Source organism: Mustelus asterias, chromosome 4 (genome assembly GCF_964213995.1).
Source record: "Mustelus asterias chromosome 4, sMusAst1.hap1.1, whole genome shotgun sequence".
NCBI classification, from domain to species: Eukaryota; Metazoa; Chordata; class Chondrichthyes; order Carcharhiniformes; family Triakidae; genus Mustelus; species Mustelus asterias.
Window position 1 is genome coordinate 26,910,155 of NC_135804.1, and position 18,926 is coordinate 26,929,080.

General features: G+C 43.1%; 1 protein-coding gene across 1 annotated transcript; it reads right to left on the reverse strand.

The window, feature by feature from the left end:
- Nucleotides 1–3,793: 3,793 nt before the first annotated feature.
- On the reverse strand, nt 3,794–16,385 carry LOC144492249 (tubulin beta-3 chain). The gene is made up of 4 exons (XM_078210232.1): nt 16,263–16,385; nt 11,900–12,008; nt 11,004–11,114; nt 3,794–5,169 (listed from the first exon to the last, which is right to left on the reverse strand). The coding sequence occupies exons 1-4, from the start codon at nt 16,317–16,319 to the stop codon at nt 4,094–4,096; spliced, it is 1,353 nt and encodes a 450-aa protein (XP_078066358.1). The 5' UTR covers nt 16,320–16,385; the 3' UTR covers nt 3,794–4,093.
- Nucleotides 16,386–18,926: the final 2,541 nt, after the last annotated feature.

Consider the following 18,926-nt stretch of genomic DNA (forward strand, 5'->3'; position numbering starts at 1 on the left):
GTAAAATTTCTGCAAAGTTCTGTGGTCTATATTTGGAGGTGTTTTGGTGAGTTGCTGGATTTGGCAAAGACTGGTGCAGCATCCTGAGAGCGAGAGAGTTTTGTTATCTGTCCACTCAAAAGCTGTGACAATTCTCAAGTTGTAATGGCAATTGAAAGACTGTGGTTGGAGTGCCTCTGGGTCTGCAACATATTAGGCAAACAGTGCAGAGAGAAGATGCTTTTTGCAAAGAGGGGAGCAGGGGTTTTCACAGAAAACCTGGAGAATTCTAATCTAGAAAGCGAGCTGGTGAAGGATAGAACTTGAGTCAATCTTACACACTTTTATAAGCTTTTATTAAAAGAGATGCACTTTACAATCATGCACCATGTAAGCCAACAACTGCAGTTTCAATCTGTTTCTATTTATGCGACCACAAATGAATCCCTATGACTCACATACAATTAAACACAATTAATATGCAGTTTAGACTATACTTCTGCCTCCAAGGCAGTCTGCACCTGAGGTTCACTGAAAAGGTGGTTATGAAACTGTGTCACATCCTTTTATATGATCTACTGCAGCAATGCTCTAGAGACAGTTCAAATCCCACCACAGCAACTGAAGGAATTTAAATTCCATTAATAAATCTGGAATAAACGCTAGTCTCATTAATCGTGATAATGAAACTACGGGATTGTTGCAAGAACCCATCTGGCTCATTGATGTACTTCAGGGGAGGGAATCTGCTATCATTATCTGGTCTGGCCTACATGAGACTCTAGACCCATGTCAATGCGGTCAACTCCTAACTGCCCTCTGAAATGGCCGAACAAGCCACTCAGTTGCAGGCAGCTCAACATCACCGGCGAGAGGGCAATTAGGGATGGATAATAAATACTAGCCTTGCCAGTGACACCCACGTTGAAAGAACAGATTTTTAAAAATGCAGAAGTGGAGGTGAATATGGCAGGTGCTGCCAGTTGCACCATCTTTGCGCGTGGTGTAATCTACCTCAGCGCAAAAAACATTACTGGCTTCTGAACGGCGACAGGTCACAGCAAGGTTGATTGATTGCTTTTCAGAACCTGGCAAATGTAATTTCAGCATTCAGCAGCCTGGACATTTGGGAGAGATGGAACAAGAGATAAGAGTTTAGGAAGACAATTCAAGACTGCAGAGGCACAAAAACTAAAGACAGTGCCACCAGTGACGAAGTGGAGAGGGGTCATGCAATAGAACATTGTAAGAAGACTGGAGGACACAGGCTGGGACAAGAGTGCTGGAGGAAACTCCAGAGATAAGGGTGTGACAAGATATGTGGGTATTTGTAAATTAAATTTTTGAATTCAGTTTGAGGAGGTGATAGGAGATCCTTGGAGAGCAGCAACGTAAGAGATGAGTGAAACTTTGTTGGAGTCAGAAAGCAAGCGGCAATTTTTGAAGTGTTTGAGGGTGGGATTTTCCGGCCACACTCACTCCAAAACTGGAAAATTCCGGCCAAGGACAATGGACCTTGGCATGGTTCCCCCCGCCCTGCCCCTGCCCGCTACAAGTCCCATGGTGGGCGGGACAGGAAAACTCCTCCCATAGAGTTTGCATAGTGTCATGCTCTAGAGAGGAGCCACCTCATTGGAAAGGTTACTCAGCTGATATTTTCATTTGCCCGCTGGGCAGCTGCATCACCATGTGGCTTGTATCCACCAGAGTTTAGAAGAGTAAGAGACGACTTGATCCTGAGGGGTCTTCACAGGGTGGACACAGAGCGGATGTTTCCTGTTGGGGGAGAATCTAGAAAGACGGGTCACTGTTTAAAAATAACATGGAGCTGAGGTGAAATTTTTTTCACTCAGAGGGTCATAAGTCTTTGGAACTCTCTTCCTGAAAAGGCAGTGAAGAGGAGTCTTTGAATATTTTTAAGGCAGAGGTGGATAGATTCTTAGTAAACAAGAGGGTGAAAGTTGTTGGGAGTAGGTGGAATGCAGATTTGAGATTGGTGTCAGATCAGCCATGATCTTGTTAAATGGTGGAGCAGACTCGAGGGGCCAAATGGCCTATTCCTGCTTCTAACCCCTATGTCATTCAGCATGCCAGGATGAAGATGTGATTGTTATAGGTTTTTTAAAAGTTTTCATCAATGGGGCATTTGTACTTAAGGGAAATAGTTAATGATGATATCCTACAGTAAATGGCGGATTCCAAAGTTTAAAATGTATTCATTTTCTTAATTATTATTTTGCGTTGAGTTGATGATGCATTATTTTCCTCCCAGGCAATTTTTTAAAAGGAAAAATGAATTTGCATTTATATAGTGCCTTTCAGAATGTTTTCCCACAGTGTTTTGCAGCAAATAAAGTACATTTGCGCCGGAATTCTACTGCCCCATCAGCCACGGAATCGGAGTGGGTGAGGGGCGGACAATGGAAATGTCCGTTGACCTCGGGCGGGATTTTCCAGTCTCGCTCGAGTGAGACTGTAAACTCCTGCTCTTGAAGTGCATTCATTGGTGTAATGTAGGAAATGCAAGAACTAATTTGCAGCAGCAAACTCCCACAGGCAAAAATGAAGTAATCAACAGATAATCTGTTTTCCGTGATGTTAGTTGAGGGATTAATATTAGCCAGAACATCAAGTTTCTTCAAATATTGCCATCCTAATGAGAGGGCAGATGGGACACTGGTTTAATGTCACATCCTAAAGATAGTGCCTCTGACAGTGCAGCACTCCTCAGTACTCCACTGAAGTGTTAGTCTGAACTATCCGCTCAAGTCTCTGGCCTGGGGCCTGAACCCACATCTTTCTGACCCAAGCGACAGTGGTCCTGTTGAGCCAGGGCCGACATAGATATAAATAGAAGCTTGACTGGTGATGTTCAAACATGGAATTGCAGAGATAGGCACAGAGATGGGAGGCAAACAAACGTTCAAGGGATAGAGGAATTAGGTTTTTTCTTTAGGGAGGTTACAAAAACAGATTTGAAGCAAAGGGGACAGTTCTTGAGAAGAGAGAACTGTTTACAAGGTCAATTACATGATACAAACCATAGAAATGGTCAATTATAAAGCTAAGCAAGGTTGTAGATAATCATAGCCATGAGATGAAGATTACAGTTGGGCATAGAATGAAAATTTGAGGTTTAGAAACTAACAACTGGAGAAAGAATTTAGAATAAATGGAGAATGCAGGAAACCAGGCACGGGTGGCACTGTGGTTAGCACTCCTGTCTCATAGCGCCAGGGGCCTGGGTTCAATTCCGGCCTCAGGTCACTGTCTGTGTGAAGTTTGCACATTCTCCCCGTGTCTGCATGGATTTCCTTTGGGTGCTCCGGTTTCCTCCCACACTCCAAAGATGTGTAGGTTAGATGGATTGGCCATGGTAAAACAAATTGCCCCTTAGTGTCTCAAGATGTGTAGGTTTGGTGGATTAGCCATTGTAAATGTGTGGGGTTATGGGGATAGGGCAGGCGAGAAGGCCCAGGTAAGATACTCTGTCAGTGAGTCGGTGCAGACTTGATGGGCCAAATGGCCTCCTTCTGCACTGCTGAGATTCTATGACAGCTTCAAACTTTGTCAAAGTGTTGAAACCTTGCTGTAATGTTAAATGTGGAGCCTATCTATTAGGCTTCATGGAGGCTTGAGCTGGCCTAATAATGTACTTGGATATGGTGATGTATACAGATTTTAAGAGATAAGCACAACACTGATACAGCATATATTTTCAGCCAGTCTTTAACGAATATATGATGTTTTTTATCCAGAATAATTTGGAAAATTCTTAAATCACAAGGGTTTCCATAAAATGTCAACATCAGAAAATGTTTCACAGCAATAATTTATTAAATATTCAAAAAATAAATTGGCAAAACAGTAAAAAATAAAATATCAGGAATTCATGTTATTAAAATAAAATCGGGAGTTTTAAATATCTAGAACTTATGAAGTGTTGGTTGCTGACCAATACTGAGTGTAAAGAGGATAACAGGGTAAGGTACCAGAAGCAAGTAATCTATGACTGAGCTAACTCTTAGTAAAGACAAGTAAAAGCATGGTAAGAGAAGATCTAAGGTAAACCATGTTTTCAAATCATCCCTATGGATGTTGAGTGATTCAGCTTTCATTTTGGACCCTGTGCTTCAGATTCTTCCTCATCATCCTCGTACATCTCTCCTTCTTCGTCTGCTGTGGCATCTTGGTACTGTTGGTATTCAGACACCAGATCATTCATGTTGCTCTCTGCCTCAGTAAACTCCATCTCATCCATACCCTCACCGGTGTACCAATGCAAGAATGCCTTCCTGCGGAACATAGCTGTGAACTGCTCTGAGATGCGCTTGAAAAGCTCCTGGATAGCAGTACTGTTTCCAATGAATGTGGAGGACATCTTAAGTCCACGGGGTGGGATATCACAAACAGCCACTTTAACATTATTGGGGATCCATTCCACAAAGTAACTGCTGTTCTTGCTCTGGATAGCCAACATTTGCTCATCTACTTCCTTCATGGACATCTTACCTCTGAAGACGGTGGCTACTGTCAAGTATCTACCATGACGAGGATCACAAGCCGCCATCATATTTTTGGCATCAAACATCTGCTGGGTGAGTTCTGGGACAGTCAATGCCCTGTACTGTTGGCTTCCTCGGGCTGTGAGTGGAGCAAATCCTGGCATGAAGAAGTGAAGGCGTGGGAAAGGTACCATATTCACTGCAAGTTTCCTCAGATCGGCATTAAGCTGCCCAGGAAACCTCAGGGAAGTGGTGACCCCACTCATGGTAGCGGATACCAAGTGGTTAAGGTCTCCATAGGTGGGTGTTGCCAGTTTGAGGGTCCTGAAACAGATATCGTAGAGAGCTTCATTATCTATGCAGTAGGTTTCATCTGTGTTTTCTACAAGCTGATGGATGGAGAGGGTGGCATTGTATGGTTCTACCACTGTGTCAGAAACCTTTGGAGAAGGAACAACACTGAAAGTGTTCATGATTCTGTCAGGGTATTCCTCACGGACTTTGCTAATAAGCAGGGTTCCCATGCCAGACCCTGTACCTCCGCCCAGGGAGTGAGTAAGCTGAAAGCCTTGCAAACAGTCACAATTTTCACATTCCTTCCTCACTACATCAAGGACCGAGTCCACCAGCTCTGCACCTTCTGTGTAGTGACCCTTTGCCCAGTTGTTTCCAGCTCCACTTTGTCCTGTGATTAAAAGGATGTCAAACATATTAAAACAGGCGAGTGACAGTTAACATGCACGGTGTAAATATAGATAGAAATAGCCACTGATATGGAATGTTCTGGAATGGATTTCCTGCTGAGGTAAACATCTTAGTATAGAAAAACATTTAATTTGATTTCTCACTCTGCTGGTTATGTTAGTATCAGTACATAGACAATAGGATGTAGCTATTGTAGGTGATCAAAGAGGGGAATATCAAAGTTGGCTTGTTACTATAGTGGTTGTATGATTCCTTCAATTAATATTTTCTTTTGCCCAAATCAGATAATGATGATTTTATAGGTTCAAAAATACACTTTCAACTGAAGAACGTATGTCAGTAAAGGTGAATTTGAACAGAACAGAACTACTGCACACACTCCAGTAACTGTTGATTTCATGTAAAGGTCGACCCCTGATTTTTGGCCAAAAAGTAATTCATTTCTCATATATCTCATGTATAGGTTGACCCTGACTTTTAGCCAAAACGTCCAAAATCTTTGTACCCCCTCACCGCTGAAGTCAAACTCACCCTGCTGCAAACCTACTCATCGATAGAATAGTGCACCACTAAAGGCGGATGTTCAGCCCCTCGTGTCTGCGCACGCCAACACCTAATTTCAAGGCTGTTGCGTCTTCGCCAATCTCACCCCCTAATATGGTGACACAGTATCAAGAAGGAATGGCAGAATGAATTTACTGTACACAAATGGATGTCTGTCTCCATGGAGATTATTTTTTTATTGATAATACTTTTTGGCTCCTTTTGCACTACTTAGGTGGGCAGGATTGAACCATAGAATCCAAAAGTGCAGAAGGAGGCCATGGGGCCCATTGAGTCTGCACCAACACTCCGAAAGAGCATCTTACCCAGGCCCCCCTTAACCCCACTGTTCCTGTAGCCCCGCACATTTACCATGGCTAATCCACCTAACCTACAATCCTTTTTGGATTGTGGGAGGAAACTGAAGCACCCGGAGGAAACCCGCACAGACACATTGGCAGAAACAGTCTCCATCCCAGAAACTCTGCAACTGCAAGATCATGGTACCTTGAAACTATTATTTGTGTAACAGTCGACCCCCTACTTTTTGGCCAAAATTGTAATCTTAGAAACCAGACGTACATGAGTATGAATAATAGGATCTGCAAGATCATGGTGCATGAGACGCAAAAGCCCAGTCTGCAGGTACAACAGGTGATCAAGAAGGCAAATGGGATGTTGGCCTATATTGCGAGGGGGATAGAATATAAAAGCAGGGATGTCTTGATGCACCTGTACAGGGCATTGGTGAGGCCGCAGCTGGAATACTGTGTGCAGTATTGGTCCCCTTATATGAGGAAGGATATATTGGCATTGGAGGGAGTGCAGAGAAGGTTCACCAGGTTGATACCGGAGATGAGGGGTTTGGATTATGAGGAGAGGCTGAGGAGATTGGGTTTGTACTCGTTGGAGTTTAGAAGGATGAGGGGGGATCTTATGGAGACTTATAAGATAATGCGGGGGCTGGATAGGGTGGAGGCGGAGAGATTCTTTCCACTTAGTAAGGAAGTTAAAACTAGAGGACACAGCCTCAAAATAAAGAGGGGTCGGTTTAAGACAGAGTTGAGGAGGAACTTCTTCTCCCAGAGGGTGGTGAATCTCTGGAATTCTCTGCCCACTGAGGTGGTGGAGGCTACCTCGCTGAATATGTTTAAAGCGCGGATGGATGGATTCCTGATTGGTAAGGGAATTAAGGGTTATGGGGATCAGGCGGGTAAGTGGTACTGATCCACGTCAGATCAGCCATGATCTTATTGAATGGCGGGGCAGGCTCGAGGGGCTAGATGGCCTACTCCTGCTCCTATTTCTTATGTTCTTATGTTCTAAGACGGTTAATCTCTTGTGGCATTGCACAACGGAAGTCACAATCAAATGTAGTTTACTACAGTATGCAACAGATGTTAGGCCAGGTGGCCTTTAGACCTAAAAAGGATAGTGAAAAACTAGCAACAGTGGCGGTAAAGAGACATGGGATTTCCACGTAAATAGACCACTAAATTGTCATGAACAGGTATGGAAATATTCAAGAAGGGCTAATGGAATTCTAGCCTTTATAGAACATAGAACATTACAGCGCAGTACAGGCCCTTCGGCCCTCGATGTTGCGCCGACCAGTGGAACCAATCTAAAGCCCCTCTAATCTACACTATTCCAATATCATCCAGATGTTTATCCAATTACCATTTGAATGCTCTTAATGTTGACGAGTCCACTACTGCTGCAGGCAGGGCATTCCACGCCCTTACTACTCTCTGAGTAAAGAACCTACCTCTAACATCTGTCCTATATCTCTCACCCCTCAATTTAAAGCTATGTCCCCTTGTGCTAGCCATCACCATCTGAGGAAAAAGGCTCTCACTATCCACCCTATCTAATCCTCTGATCATCTTGTATGCCTCTATTAAGTCACCTCTTAACCTTCTTCTCTCTAATGAAAACAACCTCAAGCCCCTCAGCCTTTCCTCATACGATTTTCCCACCATACCAGGCAACATCCTGGTAAATCACCTCTGCACCCTTTCCAACACTTCCACATCTTTCTTATAATATGGCGACCAGAACTGTACGCAATACTCCAAATGCGGCTGCACCAGAGTTTTGTACAGTTGCAGCATGACCTCCTGGCTCCGAAACTCAATCCCTCTACCAATAAAAGCTAACACACCATACGCCTTCTTAACAACCCTATCAACCTGGGTGCCAACTTTCAGGGATCTATGCACATGGACACCCAGATCCCTCTGTTCATCCACACTACCAGGTATCTTACCATTAGCCATTATATCTAGAGAATTAGAATACAATTGGATAGAAGTCATGTTTCAGCTAAATAAGCCCTGGTTTGACCACATCTGGACTACTGTGCGCATTTCTAAGTACGCTATCTTCAGAAAGATTGGATGGATCAATGCGCAAGCCTGGGTGGCACGCTGGCATAGTGGTTAGCACTGCTGCCTTACAGCGCCAGGGACTCGGGTTCAATTCACAGCTTGGGTCACTGTCAGTGTGGAGTTTGCACGTTCTCTCCGTGTCGGCGTGGGTTTCCTTCGGGTGCTCCGGTTTCCTCCCACAGTCTGAAAGACGTGCTGGTTCGGTGCCTTGACATGAACAGGCGCTGAAGTGTGGCGACTAGGGGAATTTCACAGTAACTTCATTGCAGTGTTAATGTAGTCTTACTTGTGACTAATAAATAATTTTTTTTTAAAAGCCCACCGGAGTGATGCCTAGACTCTAAGGGTTAAATTATAGGGTAAGATTACAAACTAGGGTTGAATTCCCTGGAAGATTATGATATTATTTGATCTAAATTTAAGATACTAAGGGAAGCAGATAGCATACTGATAGCATAATTGGGGAGAATAAACTGGGGGCATCGTCTAAAAATTAGAGTGAAATCGAAAGCATACACCCAAAAGGGAGATAGAAGTTTGGAATTCCTTTCTGCAAACGCATTGAATGCTAGGGCAATTTTTAATTTTAAAATTGAGATTGATAGATTTTTTTGTTAAACAAAGGTATTAAGGGACATGAAGAAAAGGCACGTATGTGGAGTTAGATCACAAATCAGCTATGCTATTGTTGGATGGAGGAACACATGTAAGGGACTAATTGGCTTACTCATGCTCCTGTGCTTACACAGGGTTAGAGGACAAGGAATAATGCTCCAGTCAAGCTAGATATAATTCAGTTCTGATTTTAAAGTCATAGGTTAGGTCCTGTTTAACTCTATGATAAATTCCGACACCTACATTTATAATGAGAAATTGTCTATGTAAATGTGGCATGCTGTATTTTCACATCACCACTCATGATGGTACAGCATCTTTCTGACTGAGAGAATGTCATTTCAGATTGACAAATATAGGCAGTGTCCATTACAAATAGCTGTGTCTACATTTATAGAAGAATATATGTGACAAAGGTGCACACAGACACAACATTTTTAATATATTGGTGATTGATGTCATTGCACTTAGGGAGTCATACCTGAATGGCCCAAGGTTGAGGAGGGCAGCACGGTGGCACAGTGGTTAGCACTGCTGCCTCACAGTGCAAGGGACCTGGGTTCAATTCTGGCCTCGGGTGACTGTATGGAGTTTGCACATTTTTCCCACGTCTGCATGGGTTTCGTAGAATCCCTACAGTACAGAAGGAGGCCATTCGACCCATCAGGTCTGTACCGACTGCAATCCCACCCAGGCCCTATTCCCGTAACCCCACACAGTCGTAACCACTGTGCCACCGTGCTGCCCCCACTGTGCTACCATGCCAGGTGCTCTGGTTTCCTATCACAGTCTAAATATGTGCAAGTTAGGTGGATTGACCATGCTAAATTGCCCCTCAGTGTTAGGGGAATTAGCACGGTCAATGCATGGCGGTGACAGGGATAGGGCCTGGGTGGGATTGTTGTGGTGCAGACTCGATGGGCCGAGTGGCCTCCTTCTACACTGTAGGGACTCTATGGATTCTATGACTCTGGGAAGGTAAAGAGAAAGGGATCGAAGCCTGAACAGGCTGCAAATATTTGAACTGAGGCTCAAACCAGCAAAATCTGAGGTTAAAGCTCAAGGTGTGAGGCCTAAATGTGCCAAAATCAGCCAAGAGGATTTGAGAATAGGCAACAGCAGGTTGCAGTGTGATAGAATATTTCTGTGTAAGAATGCTTTGGGCAACATGGGGAGCAGCAGTAATTTGAATGAGACTGGTGGCTGGGAATGAGCTACAGATGGACAAACAATGAACGTAACACTTGGTAGATAAAACCCTAACACAGAAATTGAAGCAGAGTTCCTGAATGTATGTAAATTATGTAAAGATAACATTAATCCTTTAAATTGAGTGCAGTATTCACTCACCAGAGTGTGCTGGCTGGGGGAATCTGGTGATGGTGGGGTACAATGGGGGTATGTTCAGACAAAGGCAATAATGTGACAGTTGAGCTTGCATTGATAGGTTGGCACAGAGAGACCCATAACTGCAAAATGAGTGCCAAGTTTACTAAGTTGAATTCCAATATTTATGCAGACATAGGAAATTATAATGGGAAAAAGTAGACACAAAAGCCGGTAGAAATATGTCCAGGCTCATTTTTTCACGCATTGACAGACTGTTCAAGCAGTGCGTTTCCCGAGCAGGAAGGCTCCAGGTTAGACCAAAACTGGGTTTTACAACTTCATTTCAATAACTTAGGTTCAATAATTGCCAAAGGCAAATTACCCATTGCAGCACATGGATTTCTGGCCACGTATCTCACCAGCAACAGGTAATTGCCAGGGGCAGGGCCGGTGGGGAGGGGGCAACCACAACTTTTAGGAGTGCTGTGAAGCCAGGAGGAGAACTCTTTTCCCACCAGCCTCTATAATTTTCTTTTTCATTAAACAGCCTTTCAGGATGAAATCCCAAGCCTGAAATCCTGAGCCGATAAGGTCCAATGCCAAGGTTCCCAAGGGAGCTCAATTTATCTGAGGGATCTAAAACTGATGCTAAGCCTCTCATCGGCAAATGCAAGGGGCCTAATTTTCTTTTTGAGTGACCTCTAGATGCCTGAAAACCCACCCAGGCCTATATGGTGTTGAACATATTAATGATGTCCCCTGGAGAGATGGGTCATTTGTGCCCTGGTTTTCCATCTAGGATGCAGGGCAATTGTGGTTGATTTCTAACACAAAATGTGCAATCAAAATTAATTAAGTGCGGGTCATTTATGGAAAATATCAGTTTTATCTATCGCTTCTCATTTTTTCTGTTTAGTGGCTGATTTCTATTACATACCGAAGATAAAATTGTCTGGTCTGAAAAGATGTCCAAAGGGGCCTGAGCGGACACTGTCCATCGTGCCTGGTTCCAGATCCACCAAAATGGCTCTGGGGACATATTTAAGAGCTGCAAAAGGAACAAAAATCAGACAGTCAGTAAGTCTGTGTTTTACCTTTTGGTATAACTAAGGAATTATTCAAAATATTTACATTCCCAAACCATAATACTTTAACCCACATTGCCCAGGCACCATCCCTGTTATGCTCTCCCAAGAGGGTATCCTGCTATAATAATCCATATTTCCATTCCATGAATGTGATGTTCTAAGAGTACAACTACTATGTTAGTGCCAAATTTGAGATATTGGCCAAAATTTTACCGCCCCGCCCGCCACGGGAATCGGAGCAGGTGAGGGGCGGAGCATGGAAAGGTCCCATTGACCTCGGGTGGGATTTTACAGTTTCGGGATGAGCAAGGCCGTAAAATCCGGCCCAATGCTTTTTTTTTTATTGTTGAGAAACTAAGGGGAATAACCAATAGGACATTAGAAAGATTTAAACAAAATATCAGGTCGTGATTAGACAATGCCAAGCTTCTGCTTCAAAAGCTTTACCATTTTGTCAAAGAAAAAAAGAGGTAACTTTTACTTGGGATCGACATTAACTCTGCACTTGGAAATTTGCATAGCTTTGATATTTCATGCATTTTATTATTTAAAATGCAGCTAAGTGTCCGGACCAAATGTTTGCATCTCCAACAAACTTGATAAGTCGTGGAATACTGCAATATTTGTAACTGTTTCTGAATTCAATATATTTGGCTTCATTATTTAAGACACTTTCTTCTGATTTCCCCTTGACATCACACAGTTTCCAATGAACCTTGACATGATGTAGCTCTGAATTACTTACAAGATGCTTCATTGTAGTAAACGCTAATTCTCTCCAGCTGCAGGTCTGAATCACCCACATAATTTCCACTGGGGTCGATTCCATGCTCATCACTGATGACTTCCCAAAACTGAGAAGAAAAGAAATACAAGGTATCCAGCCACATTAATTAGCATTAAGCTAGATGCAGTGTGTGTATATATATATATATATATACACATATATAATGGAAGAAAGGGAAAATGACTGCTCTAATCAATGTATGGATTTCAGTGTGTGATTAATAATTATAATGTGACAAAATGATGGATGCAGGTCAATTATTTTCATTGCTTAATAGCACAGTACACCATTAGTGCTGGCTTCAACCCCTGCAAATATACACATGGAATCAAATTGCTTTTGTTTGGCTCTATGTCTCTACTACTGACTATTTTAAGGTAGTCAAGTCTTTCACTTAATAAAAATTATGTTTTTGCTTTGCCTTGGCTAAGATCTAAAAGGATTCCTGCAATTCGATTTGATCGCGATTGGAATACCAAATTCTTATTTTCTTTCTCTGTCCCTAAATAAAGCTTGTACCTGATTCCCAAAGAGACAAAAAATGTTTTTTTTTTACCCAAAGTACTCTTGGTCTCCAGTGGTGATGGTTGCCTGGAGAAAGTATCTGTCTGCTGGCAGGTAATAATTATCATAGCATCAGAAATAGCAGGGGGTAAGGACAGCAAGTAAAAACTAATTACATCTCGCTTCAATGATTCTTGTGTCCTTTATACTCAAAATGAAACAGAATATTTTGAGGGAGTAACTTTTTAACATCAATCGCATTTACTGATCATGCAGGGTTGCAAAATATATTAAAGGCACTGAGGGAAAATGAAGCTTCTATTTCCTTTGCAGGTTCAATATATTTTCTAAACTTAGAAAAGCTGTAAAAATCTAATATTAAAATGTATTGGAAACATATGGATTTTTGAAATACGTTTTAAAGAAGCAATTTTTGGGAGAAAAAATCTGGTGCATTTTCAATGAAGCTGATAATTTTCTCCTTAACAGTGAAATCAGGATGATGATTAGGATCCCACAAGTCAAAGGAAGCCATTATATATCCATTAGCACAAGTACTTCGTCACTGTATTTTAAAAGCTGCATGCAAACTAATTGTAAACACCCACCCTATGAAAAAGGGCACAGTAACCTTATCATTGTTAAGAGCTGGATTTATCAAATGGATTGTATTTTCTGGGTTTTTCATGCACACAACATGTGAAGCATCAGTGCAGCAATGTATACAGTTTCATTATTGTTTTGCACTCTTTCTGAAAAAGGGATCTTTCTCTGCAATGTGTTTAAATTTGAGTTGTAAACATGTTTCCTTTAGCAGCTGACCATGGTACTGAAAGTGCCAGCATTATCTTATGGTATATTTTGACCCCAGCTAATTTTCTGAGATTGATTTGGTTGCTTGAGTGCACAAAGTAGCTTTAATGTTATTCCGCATCTCCTGGGGGTATTGTTGATTGAGTAGGAGCCTTCAGCTGTCCAATAAATCTGAATTTCCCACTTTGTCTCATTCATTACAAGCTCACCTACTTTTCAACACCAGCTGGCAGATACAGCACCAATTTAATTTCTTCCTCTTCCATCCTCCAGAGAATAAATTGGATGTACTCTTCACATTTTGGCTCCTTGCAGTTCTATTATTCTTCTCAGACCCATATGTCTCTGAATCTTTAATACATTCACATTTAATCTTTCTTAAAGGTATCAGGTGCAACTTTAAAATGCCTTTAACTAGTAAATTTCTGACATTTTGCCATCTGGCATATATTACATGCTTTCTAAAAGCAGTACATTGTGCATTAAGCATCAAATCTAGCTAAACTGACCAGATAAAGGTCTCCTCTTTCTGCTGGCTACAAGGTTAATATGGATCTGGTTCCTAGTAGGCCAGAGCCCACCACACAGAGTTTTCTGCACCATGACCCAAACTGGACCAGGTTCCCAAAGCTTATTGATATATTTGATTTCAGAAGTGAAAAATCAGATGCAGGTAGTAAGGACAAGTCTTTCTGGAGACAGTTGATCCAAAGTAATAGGCAGCTTAGTTTACAAGATTGTAACTGATATGGGAGTACCTGATGCAGTGCATGATGACAAAAAAACAAAATTTTATATTCATAACAAATCCAACAAGGTCTGAACCCAAGAATTGCAACCCTGAATCACATGAGCCCTACAATGCAGAAGGAGGCCATTCGGCCCATCGAGTCTACACCGACCATAATCCCACCCAGGCCCTATTCCCGTAACCCCACATATTTACCTTGCTAATCCCCCTGACACTAGGGTCAATTTAGCATGGACAATCAACCTATCCTGCACATCTTTTGGACTGTGGGAGGAAACCGGAGCACCCGGAGGAAATCCACGCAGACACTGGGAGAATGTGCAAACTCCACACAATGACCCGAGACCGGAATTGAACCCGGGTCCCTGGTACTGTGGGGCAGCAGTGCTAACCACTGTGCCACCCTAACCTATGTTAACCGATTGGGTTTGTCATTTGTGATATGGGTCGCCTATTTCGCATTATTTCAGATTTTCAGTTTTGCCATTTTTCTTTTTAATTCTGCATTAAACATTTTACTATTTATTCTGTCAAAGTGCAGTTTTTACTGTTCCATTGTGCCATACTGCAGTTTACTAAGCCAGGTGTCATGGTCCATCCACACATGCTGACTGGAACAGCAGCCAGAATGATATGGCAGGTGTTATAGATGTGATTTTTGTTTAACTGGAAATTTTGGAAGTTGACAATTGAAAAAAAATTGGAAGAGGGAGGTGCAGGAGGAAGCAACTACCCATTCCAATTGGCTAACCAAAAATCAATGTATCAATTTGTTCATCCAGAGGTTCAGTGAGAATGTCCCCTGGCTTTGTTAGGAGCAGCTTGGTTGCAAATAATTCTTCTCGCTCTAAATGATAAGACTCTCATCAGAAAGATTTCACTTGTGCTTGACTGCAATAATGGAATATAAGGTTTTTGTGTGACGATGCCACGATTTCAAGGCAATTGCCTTGGGTGCATCAAAACCAGCCACGCCCAGGTTTAACCCCGAATTCTTCTTCTTCATGGCGTGGCTGGCAAAAACCCCCGGCATTGTGATCCCAGTCACGTAGCCGTCTGAGATCCTCACTCTGTAGATACTCAGAAAGGGATTTCAATACAACTAACCTTGTCCCAGTCCCTGCGGATTGGACCACTCGACAGATGCTGCATTTAAGACTGTTCAGATATTTTCACTTTCAGCCATCGCTGTCTTCTTTCGTCGCCGAGCCACGTGCTAATAATCTGGGTACCACATTTAAGCAATCGTCCTCATAACCATTCAACACTGGAATAAACACCCCCCCCCCCCCGCCCCCTCACCTTCTAAACGTGACCATTCGATGGAGCGTGATTTTTCCCAGTGCATGAGCTAGTCTCCATTCACATTTCAAAAGCTCCTGTCTTATGATTATTCTGCTCAGACTGGTTTGGTTTGATTTGATAAACAGGAGAGATTCTCCTTACAATACCTCAGAGCTGCCCTGCCTGGTGGTCGTACATAAAATGCACAAAGCGGGTTGCACAATGTAAGAATTGAAACAATTCTGTAGATTACTCCCCCAGCTATTACACTTTTACCGAGTGCTAGCGTTAAGCATTTGCTTTTTTGATAATGGCATTTCAATGTGTGAATGGAGACGGGGAGGCGACCATGTCCCACGCCAAGGTTATTCGTCTTGGACGGTTTTAAACATCGATGTCAGCTGTTGAAGGAAGGCTCTTTGCGAGTGAAACGGGGGCTGCAGCCTGTGGGGTGCCGACTCCCTCCCGACCCAGCCTCTGCTGGCGGTGGGACTGTCCTCGGACGGTGCGGCAGAGCTGGGCTAATCCCTTTCTCCCCTGCTATCTGCAGTCTCGGGCGTGGCTGTCTGCAGAGCCCATACGTCTCTTGTTGAGAGCAGCCCCACAGGCGCAGATTCCAGGACAAGCTTTCCACTAACCATGTCAAAACGTAACAAAAGACATCCTAACGGAAACAATGGCGAAGTTAAAATACAATTACAAATCATCTCTATTTATGGGTCATAAAAAAATTTTTTTTGGGGGGGGCAGAATTAATTCTATTTAACACAGAACAAGAAGCTTATAGATAGAACAATGCCCTTTATTTATCCCAAACAAGACAATCACCTCTTTATTAGTGGATTTTATTTCATGAATTCTATACATTTAAACCCATTTATTTTCTTCAGCTTTTTTTCTGACCAGATCTATTTACAGGGTCATTTATCAATGATTATATAAATTCTCAGACATCAATTAAACTTTTACCTTGGCGCCGATCTGGTTGCCACATTGGCCAGCCTGGATGTGAACGATCTCTCTCATCCTCTCGCTGTGTTGCCTCTGTAGCTCTCGGAGTTGTCAGCTGCCGCTGCTGCTGGCTGGGGGAAGGCTGTGGCAAGGTGCCGCCTGCCCTTTTATACCATCGCATCGCACCAGCTGATCAGTGCCACAGGAACAGCTTGATGCCAGACCAGGATTACATCAGTCTCCCGGGAGAGCGGCCGCAGCAGCCAATGAGGATGCCGGGGACACACTGCAACATCCCCCTGCAACGCCAGAATCGCCTCCCACGAAATGCCTCAGCACTACTGGAAATGCTGCCTCTCTCGCCATGTTAGAAAGGAAAAGGGCAAGGCAGGCGAAGGCATGGCGCTGAACTGCGAATTTACCTCACCATTCAACTCGATGAGCAAACCATTTGTGAAGAAAGACTTCACTTGCCAGGAAATGTTGCAAAATTCTGGCATCTTTGTTTTTTTTCTTAATAATGCAATGCAGGAAACTGTTTCTATGCAAAATAAATGCAGACACCAAAGCAAAACAAAACAAAATGCTGAATACCTCCGATAAAGTCCAAAGATGTGCGGGTTAGGTTGATTGGCCAGGTTAAAAATTGCCCCTTAAAGTCCTGAGATATGTATGTTAGAGGGATTAGCGGGTAAATATGAGGGGGTAGGGCCTGGGTGGGATTGTGGTCGGTGCAGACTCGATGGGCCGAATGGCCTCCTGCACTGTAGGGATTCTATTCTATTCTATGAAAGTCAGAAAGTGTTGGAAATACTCAGCAGGTCTGGCAACACCTGAGGAGAGAGAAACAGAGTTAACGGGCGGGATTTTCCAACCCCGCTCGCCCCAAAACTGGAAAATCCCACCCGAGGTCAACAGACCTTTCCTGGCCCGCTACGATTCCTGTGGTGGGCGGAACGGGAATATTCACCCCAATGTTTCAGGTCTGTGATCTCACCAGCACTGGGTGATAGAGTGGAGGGCCAGGAGCAGTTAAATGACGAAAGGTTTTCATGGTGCAAGGCCAAAGGGAGGGGCAATCGGCAAGTAAAGGAGTAAAATGTATGTCCAGAGGAAGTGCGAATGGCAGGAAAGGAGTAAAAGGTAAATGAGAAAAACAGGAACAAAACAAAATGAAGGCAGAGGTGGTGATCTAACATTGCTGAATTCAGCGTTGAGTCCAGAAGGTTGGAAAGTGGCCAGTCAGAAGATGAGGCTCTGTTCCTCAAACATATGTTGAGCTTCATTGGAACATTGCAGCAGGTCAGGGGCAGAAAGGCCAGACTGAGAGCAAGGTGAAGAATTTAAATTACAGGCAACTGGGTCATGTTTGCAAACTGAAAGAAGTGATCCGCAAAACAGTCATTTTGTTTGCATCTGGCCTCTTCACTGTAAGAGGAGACCACATTGTGAGCAACAAATACACTACATTAATTGAGAGAAGTACCCGTGAATTGCCTTTGGAAGGAGTGTTTAGGGTCTTGGCTGGTGGGGAGGGAGGAGGTAAGGGCAGATGTTGTATTTCCTGCACTTTCGTGGAAAGGTACTGTGGGAAGGGGGTGATTGAGGAGGGAACCAAATTATTGTGGAGAGAATGGCCCTCTCTAAAAGCTGCAAGGAGAAGGGGGGTAAAGGTATGTTTGGTGGTGGCATAACGTAGGAGGTGGTGGAAATGGTGGAGACAGCTGGTGGAATTAAAGGTGAGGACAAAGGGAACCCTATAATGCATTTGGGAGAGAGGGGAAGGGGTGAGATCAGAAATGTGTGAAATAGAACGGACAATGTTGAGTGTCCTGTCAGTCACAGAGGTGGCAAATCTGTGGTTGAGGAGAAAGGACAACATATCAGATACACTAGAATGGAAGGTTGCATCATTCAAATGTGACAGAAACGGAGAAAGTGAGTATGGAATGCAGTCATTACTGAAGCAGGGTGTGAGAAACTGTAAGCGAGCTGTGGATGTCAGTAAGTTTATAATAAATATGAATTGATAACCCACCCTCAGAAATAGAGACAGAGAAGTCAAAAGCGGGAAAGGAAGAGTCAGAGATGAACTATGTGAAGGTGAGAGAAGAACAGCAATTGGAAGAAAAGTTGAATATATTTTCCAGTTCAAGGTGAGAGCAGGAAATGGCACAAATATAATTATCATCATTGTGATAAAAGTGTCATGCTAGCAGTAATCATGGTGTTGATTGGCTGGGGTTCCTGAGATGGGAGCCAATATGATGAGTGGCTAACACTGGGCAAAGCTAGCAGTAACTGCATAATGCTACACAGCACCTCTGACAGGGAGGTCCTTTAGTGGTTGAATCAGATGATGGGAGTGTTTGAGAACTGAATGTAACCTGCAGAAGACATAAGAATGGCATAAGGTGGAAGTGTTTTAAAGTTTAATAAACATGTTGTTATTTGAATAATTTACAACAAGACTTAACCTCTTCCTCACCGGGTTTCATCCCTTTTCTCATATCATAGAATCATAGATCATAGAACCCTACAGTGCAGAAGGAGGCCATTCGGCCCATCGTGTCTGCACCGACAACAATTCCACCCATGCCCTATCCCCATAACCCCATGCATTTACCCTAGCTAGTCCCTCTGACACTAGGGGACAATTTAGCTTGGCCAATCCACCTAATG

Coding starts and splice junctions, on each gene's coding strand:
- LOC144492249 (XM_078210232.1), bottom strand. CDS start 16,319: ATGAGAGAGATCGTTCACATCCAGGCTGGCCAATGTGGCAACCAGATC. Junction 12,009..16,262: donor GCAACCAGATCGGCGCCAAG/GTAAAAGTTTAA, acceptor TTTTCTTCTCAG/TTTTGGGAAGTCATCAGTGA. Junction 11,115..11,899: donor TTACTACAATGAAGCATCTT/GTAAGTAATTCA, acceptor TTCCTTTTGCAG/CTCTTAAATATGTCCCCAGA.